The following is an 11,143-nucleotide window of genomic DNA, read 5'->3' on the forward strand; positions in this document are numbered from 1 at the left end:
TTGGGCCCCCCCCCCCCCCCCCCCCCCCAAGATTCTTTGATGAATAGAAAGTTCAAAGTTCATAGAAATGTCGTAACTTTTGATCAATTTTATGTTTTCTTGCTGAAATTATTCATTTCTTTCAAAAAGAAAAAAAATACTGAAAAATACTCACACTTAAAAGATGACTTTGGTACATAGTTAAATAAAGGTAAAACTGAGAAAAAATAATTTGGGCACTATTGTGCTTTGTGTATTATTTTATGCCACAAATGATCAAAATAAATTGAAACCCAAGTGGGATAGACTAAAACACATTTTCAAAAATCCAGTTATAATCTGGTTGCAAACCACATAAAAATGTGATCTGGATAAGGCTAGGTAAAATTTCATGTGTTTTTGTTTTGCTGTTCAGACTACAATAAAAAATGCATTTGAGTGGAATTTTCTGTGGTATACAACAAGAAATTTGCTGCCTGTCTGAACAAAGTCTTTAAGATACTCAATGCATGATTCAATTATTCTGTGCTATCCCACAAAAAAAAAAAAAACTTATGTATTTCATTTGCTCAACCAGATATTATGACAAATTCACCTTATTTTTCTGTGAGACATGGTGGCATGACGATCAATTTTCTACACTGTGTGCCACTAAAGTTATTAGCACTTTCTTTGTAGCAGGGGTCACAGCCCTTCAAACAAAGTGGAAAATTACTTAATCTTCACGGAAAAGCAAGAAAGCACTAAGAAGAGCACTACTTTCAAAACTTTTAATTAAACAGCCAGGTCTACAGGGAACAAATCACATTCAGAGAGGATTAGTGCTTTCTCGGGTTTCAGGTATCACGGTCAGGAAAACTATTTGAAACGCTCTGAAACAGTTTGGACGTAATCTGCACATTTACATTCGCTTCACAAAAGAAGGGATTACCAAGGCAACTGGGAATTCCTGCAAGTGCACGTTGAATTGAAAAGAGGACCCAAGAGATGGTACAGTAGGTGAGACATCAAATTGTTTCGGGTATACAGGAAAATCTGAAGTAAATTTGACAGTGATTGCCATCTTACCTGCATGCCCCCACTGGACTTTTTATGATTCAAAAGCAGCTCCACAGCCCCCACCACTTCCTTTCGTATGGCGTGTAAAAGCGCATCCCCCACGTACACGTTAAAGCTGAGCAGCAACTCAATAATTTCTAGGTTCTCATTCTCAATGGCAATCAACAGAGCTGTCCGTCCCAAAGGGTCGATGCAGTTGATGTTGATTTTGAAGTAGATCTCGGCTTCTATCAACGCTTGTTTGACGCTGGCATAGTCGCCTTTCTCCACAGCACACAGGTAGGCCTTTTCCAGCTGTGACAGTTCAGACTCGGCTCGAACTATCCGCAGAGGGATCCGGTCCCTGTAGGAGAAGATTTCTGTTCTGCGAAAGTAGAGCTGTGACATTGCTGCTATGCCTTCATGTGAGACAACTGGGCAAGAAGAGAGATGGAAATAGAGAGACCAAGTACAGACAATGAAAGGATGCTGGTAAATGAGGGTAGGAATCATGCATTACAGAGGAAATGGCTCTAAGCATTGCAAACCATCATCTCCACACCCAACATCCCATTAGCATGACACTTAGCCCTCATTTGCTTGGTTTTCTGTCGACTTCGAGGTTATGAGGAGGTTATTAGATTTGGGCGTTATGTTGAAGGCCACAATGAAAACCTCAGATAATTCTAATGGGACAAGATCTTAATGGAGTTAAGAACACACTTGATGTAGGTTAAGTCATAAATGTATACCATGGACTGGGTTTTTGTTATTTGTCTAAGGGCAAAGCAACTCAGTACATTCAAAAGTCATCATTAACATTATCAATAAAATGTCTGCAGGGAATTCAACAGTTTATGAGGCATCTCATTTCCAAATGTTAGGATCAGTTTTGCTTTCCCTCACCACACAAATGAACTCTGAAAATGCTCTCTTGTAAGCTGTCATTTGGATTGATGTAAATCACTAAGACTGCTGTGGGGATATTGTATTTTTGTAGACCAAAACCCAGAAATGAGTTAACAATTTATCACTACTGGTTACATCCACCGGTTCGAATATTGTCTTTCTTGCCTGGCTCTAAGCATTGCAAACCATCATCTCCACACCCAACATCCCATTAGCATGACACTTAGCCCTCATTTGCTTGGTTTTCTGTCGACTTCGAGGTTATGAGGAGGTTATTAGATTTGGGCGTTATGTTGAAGGCCACAATGAAAACCTCAGATAATTCTAATGGGACAAGATCTTAATGGAGTTAAGAACACACTTGATGTAGGTTAAGTCATAAATGTATACCATGGACTGGGTTTTTGTTATTTGTCTAAGGGCAAAGCAACTCAGTACATTCAAAAGTCATCATTAACATTATCAATAAAATGTCTGCAGGGAATTCAACAGTTTATGAGGCATCTCATTTCCAAATGTTAGGATCAGTTTTGCTTTCCCTCACCACACAAATGAACTCTGAAAATGCTCTCTTGTAAGCTGTCATTGGATTGATGTAAATCACTAAGACTGCTGTGGGGATATTGTATTTTTGTAGACCAAAACCCAGAAATGAGTTAACAATTTATCACTACTGGTTACATCCACCGGTTCGAATATTGTCTTTCTTGCAGTGTGTAATGTAGCTGTATGTGCATGCAAATGATCTGCAAAGTTGTAAAGCCGAAAGTGCGTGATGAATAAAGTTGTTGTCTCCCAAAAGAAAGAACTGTCGTTAATAATTCGAATTCCCACTCCCGTTGATGGCTACACGTCATGGGGTAACATGCATAACATAATAACAGTTCATTGCGGGATTCACAAAATGCTTGTTCTTGAAACAGTTCGACAAATAATTGATGTTTATATTTTCTATCGAGCATTCAAAATATGTAACTATGGCAACGGGTGTATCGTTTCTGACATACGCTGTATGCGGTAGACCAGTCACAAAAGACTGGGCCATCTGATCAATCAGAGCAGAGTAGGCTCACAGAAAGGAGGGGTTTAGAGAGACTGAATCTTAGAACCGCTTCGAACAAATCGTTGGAAAATGAGGTGATATTAAATGCATATTTAAAAAAAACGAAAACTTTGTTTGCTCTTGCATGCATGTAAACCTATTGTAGGAGACTCCCAAAACAATATACCTTAAAAATGGCACAATAGGGGTACTTTAAACACCTTAAATAAGGTATGTGGTTAACACAATCTCAAATATATTTTTACTAGGGATGTCCCAATCAGGTTTTTTCTGCCCCAGATCCGAGTCACTGAATATCTGTTGATAATGAGTCCCAATCTAATACTTGTATTTTCCTATTGCTTGGTGCAAACTTCAAGTACATTAATTAAAGTTATAAAATTATTAAAAATCAATCCAATTTATACAGGGATGTGCAGAGAGTTTCGTCATCACCATGGTATGGTTTGTTTATATCCTATGTTTTTTTACTTCTGGCAGTTGTATTTAGGCTTCACAATTCATAAAAGTTGTGTTCATTTATGAAGACTATCATGACCATCAAAACATGCAAGAATCATAAACTTTTGTCGATCACAGAGCTTATTTTTGCAATAATCCAAAAGCCAATGGAAAAATCCTATTGGGTCTTAGTTGAGGAAACCAGGGTGATGCTAACTTCTGGGTTGGCCTACAAAAATATGTCATCACTGCAGTGCTCTGTAGGCGAAATGGGTACATTTTGTGTAGTCACTGATATCTGCATATGTGTCCTCTAGATATGTTATAGATATTTGTCATTTGTCATAATAGGTTCATAGCATCAGGGGACTGAAAATCAATATCTAACCATCCACAATTGAGTCTGCTTGTAGATGATGCTGATGTTTTATGGACAGTGCTTTCTGGTGTGTGCGTTACAGGAACATGCTGTTACAACATTTTGTTCTTCAACAGACTTAACAGTTACTATTCTAAAACCTCATTGTGTTTTACAGGTCCAAATATATATAAAGTTTAACAAACACTTACACTTGTGACTGGCACTGACAAATATAGTCTAGTGATAAAACATTATGGTCCTCAGTCTCAGTGTTCTCGTACAAACTTGTAGACTCATGAGGATCTTCCAGGCTTCTATTGTTACACTCACTGTGTCAAATTAACCCTTTAACTGTCACTCACATTTTTGAACACAGACATGAAAGTGCACGATCCAAACTTAAATTTGTATAATTCATGAACGAAAACATTTTGTAATATAATATTGATGTACCATTTTGATGGTGATTTTAAAATGGGTTTCAAAGGATGAATTTTGAGATTTAAAGTTTTCAATTGATATATCATTTCTGATGATTTCTAAAGTGTGATAGAGAAAAAGGCAACAACGAAGACTTTTTTTGACAAAGGTCAGAACTCCTGTTATGATGTAGATTTTTGAAGTGCACTCTTGTCATAAATGAATCTATTAATTTTCCTACATAGATATTTTACCAATGTTTTTGTAAAAAAATATTTAGGAGTCTTAGACCTTTCAAACAATATATAGTTCCCCTTCAGGAACTCGAGCTGCGTCGAGATTCGCTTTGGGAACGCCCCCTGCGTGACAACGTTCTGAAGCACGTGTCTATTCGTGATGTGCTCATAAGATACACACACAGGCAGGGACTTGGTAGTATGGCGCAGTTGGTATTCTCGTTCCCAAAGCGAATCTCGACGCAGCTCGAGTTCCTGAAGGGGAACGTCTCTAGGTTACGTATGTAACCATGGTTCCCCGAGGGAACGAGACGCTGCGTCTCTTGGCCATACTCCCTGCATCCCTGCAGGCGCTACTTCATCGAAGCTGGGTGGCGCCTGGCCGGATGCGCCTTTTATGCTTTCTGGTGCTGACGTCACCCGCTGCTGACGTCTCGCAGCTCCATTGGACGGATTAGACACGTGCTTCAGAACGTGGTCACGCAGGGGGCGTTCCCAAAGCGAATCTCGACGCAGCGTCTCGTTCCCTCGGGGAACCATGGTTACATACGTAACCTAGAGACGTTTGTCATGATTAGATTAGGATTTAATTGTAATATAGTGAAGTAAACTTGTGCGTCCCACAGAGGGGACGGGTGACAGTTAAAGGTTTAAACAAAATTGTAAAGCGTAAGCTTAATGTTTTGCTATTTTTACTTTTTTTTTAAACCAAGTTACCAAAATTCCTTAAACAACTTTGGAATCAAAATATTACTTATACAGCCTTGCACTAAAGAAGTCAAAGCCTTTGAACATATGAGAACATGTAGGCCTAATAATTATTACTAAAAATCTATATAGATTTAAGCTCTTTTGTCTAATGTTGTGTATGTTGCATTTTGTAAGTCACCATATTAATATGATTATTGTTGCTTCTAGTGAACTTGGACCTTTGTTGAAGTTATTTCTTTATAAAACTGTTTATATTCTACAAAGGTGCTGTTTTATGTGCACTAAGGTATTTTTGTGTGGTGAGAATCAATTCTATATTCAATTACTGAGAGGCCACTCACTCATAATTGCTCATACACTATTTGCAATAATTTATTATATTTTAAAAAATAATTTAAGCTAATTTATTTTACTTAATTAAGCAAAAACATAAGATCTGAGTTCAATAAATTGGTTCTGTTCACACTTTCAGAAGACTACCTTAGATGAACTTGATGAAAGAAATGTGATCAACCAAATAAGTGTTTATTTCGAGTTTTAAAGGCGTTTTAGACACATCTGCACCCCGTAGATTTGAATTCTGGCATTATTTGGCCTATTTATGAACATTTGACCCAGTGAAGTGGTTTTACTATAATTTACGAGGGCATTTTTATAATGTGTGCAGAAGTGGTTGATGAACACAGACAGATCAGTGCGCAGTGCGCTCTTCAGTCTCCACTCATGACTGCCGCAGGCTGTGTCTCAAAATATAGTGAGCTGCCTTTCTTATTTCTGGCCATAGATGTTTTTGTCGCGTTTCGAGTTTGCAAAATGTCAACAAAAAAAATAATACTCCACGCGCATCCGTTGCCCAAACATGATGCACATTATATAAAGGTAGGCAACGTGTGTGGAAAGCAGGCTACATTTCATGCGGTGTTGTAGGCTCGTTTAAAGCAGTCTTTAGAAAGACTTACTTGAGATTGAATGTATCATTGAATTTCAAATTCCACAGTAATTCTCTGGAAAAGCGCTTTTATCAAATGGAACTCGTTGTCACTTTACACACAAAATGCAAATTCTGTTGTCATTAGCCTGCTCACCCTTGTGTTGTTCTAAACCTGTATGACTTACTTTTTTCTGTGTTACACGAAACTACATGTAATAATAGCCTCAGTATCCATTGTATGGGGGGGAAAAAGATGCAACAAAGTAAATGGTGACTGTGGCTGTCATTCTGCCGAACACCTCCATTTGTGTTTAACGGAAGAAAGTCACACAGATTTAGAACAACCTGTGGGTGAGCAAAGAACAGAATATGCGTTTTTCGGTGAACTGCCCTTTTATGAAATAACGGAATCTCACCTCACCTGTTGGTTTTGGATGTTGCACCGACTCGTGACTGATTCCGTCTAACTAACGTACAACAGGTGCTCAGCGCGAAGAAAACCCGTTACACTCCAACCGCCTCCACAGAGAAAAAAGCGCGAAAATGCGCAACGATAGAAATAGAACGGGGGAAGATAATATCCATTTGTACGCGCAGCGAGGCTCAGCGATCCTCTCATTTCGCATTCAAGATGGAGCTAATCTGCATAGTTTCCCAAAACCAAACATATTTGTTGTCTGTCTCCAGAAAGTGCATGTGCGAGATCTTTGATCGTTTATCATCTTGCATAGTCGCTTCCCCAAGTAGGGTTCATGGCACGTTGGTGTGAGGCGTTCTCATCTTTCGTTTAGAGTTATTTTGGTCATTTAAGAGACTTGGAGCGCAAAGGCTACCAGATGTCCTGTCTGCATAGTCTCTCTCTCTCTCTCTCTCTCTCTCTCTCTCTCTCTCTCTCTCTCTCTCTCCTGAGAGCGTGCTTGTACATGTACGGTTCCCACGTTCAGTATCACGGACAGTCTTTAAAGTTGCACTCAGATTTTAAATGCTAGTTAAAAAGGTTTGCACATTGTGAATTGAAAAGCACTTTTGAAAAATATTATTTAACAAGGAAAAAAATAGACATATAATAGCCTATACCTAGAAAAAGCTGGCTCCTTCATGGGCACTGCCATGTTTGTAATCACAGGACCAATAATAATAATAATAATTACTTTATATTGTGCTTTCAGTCAGTCTTCAGGCACTTAAAGTGTAGAAGTCAACGATAAGGAAATTAATTGTTTTAAATCCTACCAGTGACTTTAGGCTTGAAAAATAGACTGAATAAATTCTCAATAATTATCTCAAAATTGATTGTAATATATCTCAGGCACTGGTTAATATAGAAATGTCATTTTACATTGAGATGAAAATGTTTCAGAGAAAATCGAGACACTGTCCTTCTGAAACCTGCAGATTTATCATCAGGAATTTATCATATTGCCAAGCTGTCTGTTAGAACAGATGAACGTTTTGGACAGTCTAGTCTGTAATCCGGAGAGCACCTGTGCCATTTATTCACATATACACTTCGCCATCAAAACAGTACAAATGAAATGTGTCCAGACACTGAGATGATTTTTGTCTCTCCTGTTCAAACCTGTGAAACTGAGTCATTGATCTGGGTTTGAAGCATTAGGTGTGAAGAAGCCAACTCTAAAACTTCACATCCTTCCTGCAATTTGTCAGATTAACAGGTTCAGACATTACAGAGCAAGACAAATCAAACTGCAGCAGCAGCCAAAGACATTTCTCTGTGAGAATTTCATGTCATCTCAGAGATCTGAAGGACATACAAATCAAAGATGTGGAGCCATAAAGCGAATTTCACATAATTCCTCAGCTATTGCAAAATGTTCACCACCTGTCATATTCAAACTCCTCTGAGAATATGCAGGTCTTCAGCCCAAACTGAAAATCTGCTTCTGTTTATCCTTTTTCCTATTCCTTTTTTTCTCTCTTTCTCTTTCACAGTTGTTTGCATAATATCAGTCATCTGATTCTCAATGATGTAGAAGATGTTTGCAAGCATCCTTCATGGTGAAGGCAATCCTAGAATGTTCCTGCCATAGGATGAAAAAAAGGTAATTCCAATTTTTTATCTCACAATTGAGAATTTTTTCTCGCAATTCTGAATTGAGATTTAAAAAAAAAACTGAATTCCAAGATGCAAAATTGTGAGATATAAGCTCGCAATTGCAAGACGAAGTAATTGTGAAATGAAAAGTCACAATTACCTTTTTTATTTTTAATGGTGGGGGAAAAAAAATCTGAATTGCAAGATGTAAACTTGGAATTGCGAGGAAAAAAATGTCAGAATTCAGTTTTCACAATTTAGCACTTCTGACTTTTTCTCCCCTCATAATTGCAAGTTTATGTCTATAAAAAAGTCAGAATCAGAAAAAGTCATTAAGCTTTTTTTTTATCCCGTGGTGGAAATGAGCTTCCATACATTTAATGTATTGATAAAAAATAAATTAATAATAACGAAATAATTAAAACATTTTATTAAAAATTTATTAAAATTTATTAAAAATTTATTTTATTTTCATTAAATATTATATGCTTGTTAGAGTATTGCACAATTAGCTTAGCAACATACTAACAACAAGCTACTGAAATCAACTGGCTAAGCAGCAAACAAATTATAAATAATTCAACTTAAAAAAAAAACATGTTCAACAAAGTTAAACAAATTCAAATGTGTAAGCTTTTATCCCAGATCCCAATTAAAGCCAATTAATCCATTCAAAAAGAACAAACCTTGCTTTTTTCAGTTCAGAAATAGTAAGCTTTTCCTTCAAGTGTTGCTGGAGACGCTATCCTATTTCAACCTTTCCCCTGGCTATAATTGTTTAGAATAACACAGGGTGAATAAATCATTTAATGTCTGTACTGTGCTACACCCTGTAGATTCCTTGCATGGGAAATAAATATGGCAGTGAGAGGTAGGATGCTGGGGAAACAAACAAACAGCTGAATTAGCTTTTAGATGTTCATGTTTCTATATGAGCCCCTGTGTGAAAGCTGGGCATACTGCTACCTCCGGGCAATAACAGAAATATATTGGTATTCACACATCTCATTATAAATACTCACAACCTACATGAAGAAAAAGAACAGGGGAATCAAAATGAGAACAGAAAACAAATCAAATATCACCTTCCAATCTTTCTAAACAAATACCAAGATTTTCAGTGTATTCTGACCTTAGGTTCTCCATTTAGATCATTAAAGCATGTGAGCAGATAATGACACAGTGAATTATAATAAAATGTGGTAATCTTGCAGAATGTCAGTATCGATTTACTGGACCAGACACAATAAATTAAATGTCTCCTGTTCTTTGTTAGTGCAGGTAGGAGAATTTGTGTATAGCCTACTTGTGGAGAAATGGAAAGAAAAGCTTTATCAGGCCTCTATATTCACAGCAGCTGTTTAAAACCATATTAGTGTTTGCCACAAAGAGACCTGCTAATTAAAATTGATTGGATGTTACCCTTAGAGAGGCCATGGCCATGACACTGCTTGTTCCAGTGATCAACATTCTTGGACCCTACTAGTATTTGTACAGACAGCAAGACAGCAAATCTCCTTTTAATAGTGCAATTAGAAAAATAGACAATATTGTTGTAGTGCATGCACATTGTTACTCACCATTTTCTTTTATGCAATGCTTCTTGTTTCAAAATCATGTCAGTGTCTTTTTTAAAGGTGCACACAAAGTATAAAATTACAATTATAAAATAAACACTAATTCATATTACAAATACACTGCTTCGAATTGGGTACCAGCCAAAAAAGATAATTAGAAAGCAAACAAATTACACAATTATTAACTGTTTTTATAAATATGTATTGTAAAATTTATTTCAACATACCACTACATTTAAATAAGAGTATTTATGATAGATAGATAGATAGATAGATAGATAGATAGATAGATAGATAGATAGATAAGCTTTGCTCATTTTTTATCCTTGCCCGCACTAAATGTGCTTACGGAAAAATTTATTAAAATTTATTAAAAATTTATTTTATTTTCATTAAATATTATATGCTTGTTAGAGTATTGCACAATTAGCTTAGCAACATACTAACAACAAGCTACTGAAATCAACTGGCTAAGCAGCAAACAAATTATAAATAATTCAACTTAAAAAAAAAACATGTTCAACAAAGTTAAACAAATTCAAATGTGTAAGCTTTTATCCCAGATCCCAATTAAAGCCAATTAATCCATTCAAAAAGAACAAACCTTGCTTTTTTCAGTTCAGAAATAGTAAGCTTTTCCTTCAAGTGTTGCTGGAGACGCTATCCTATTTCAACCTTTCCCCTGGCTATAATTGTTTAGAATAACACAGGGTGAATAAATCATTTAATGTCTGTACTGTGCTACACCCTGTAGATTCCTTGCATGGGAAATAAATATGGCAGTGAGAGGTAGGATGCTGGGGAAACAAACAAACAGCTGAATTAGCTTTTAGATGTTCATGTTTCTATATGAGCCCCTGTGTGAAAGCTGGGCATACTGCTACCTCCGGGCAATAACAGAAATATATTGGTATTCACACATCTCATTATAAATACTCACAACCTACATGAAGAAAAAGAACAGGGGAATCAAAATGAGAACAGAAAACAAATCAAATATCACCTTCCAATCTTTCTAAACAAATACCAAGATTTTCAGTGTATTCTGACCTTAGGTTCTCCATTTAGATCATTAAAGCATGTGAGCAGATAATGACACAGTGAATTATAATAAAATGTGGTAATCTTGCAGAATGTCAGTATCGATTTACTGGACCAGACACAATAAATTAAATGTCTCCTGTTCTTTGTTAGTGCAGGTAGGAGAATTTGTGTATAGCCTACTTGTGGAGAAATGGAAAGAAAAGCTTTATCAGGCCTCTATATTCACAGCAGCTGTTTAAAACCATATTAGTGTTTGCCACAAAGAGACCTGCTAATTAAAATTGATTGGATGTTACCCTTAGAGAGGCCATGGCCATGACACTGCTTGTTCCAGTGATCAACATTCTTGGACCCTACTAGTATTTGTACAGACAGCA

General features: G+C 36.8%; 1 protein-coding gene across 1 annotated transcript in view; it reads right to left on the reverse strand.

The window, feature by feature from the left end:
• LOC107557214 (short transient receptor potential channel 4-like) overlaps positions 1-6,790 on the reverse strand; it is a 15,199-nt gene extending 8,409 nt beyond the window's left edge. Inside the window, exons 1-2 of the mRNA XM_016240548.1 lie at positions 6,511-6,790; positions 1,048-1,451 (exon numbers count right to left, since the gene is read on the reverse strand). Of these exons, the coding sequence (XP_016096034.1) occupies positions 1,048-1,425 (378 nt within the window). The 5' untranslated portion in view covers positions 1,426-1,451; positions 6,511-6,790. The remainder of the gene's footprint in view (positions 1-1,047; positions 1,452-6,510) is intronic.
• Between the last annotated feature and the right edge of the window lie 4,353 nt (positions 6,791-11,143).

This window comes from Sinocyclocheilus grahami, unplaced genomic scaffold (genome assembly GCF_001515645.1).
Source record: "Sinocyclocheilus grahami isolate Dianchi unplaced genomic scaffold, SAMN03320097.WGS_v1.1 scaffold593.1, whole genome shotgun sequence".
Classification (NCBI taxonomy): domain Eukaryota; kingdom Metazoa; phylum Chordata; class Actinopteri; order Cypriniformes; family Cyprinidae; genus Sinocyclocheilus; species Sinocyclocheilus grahami.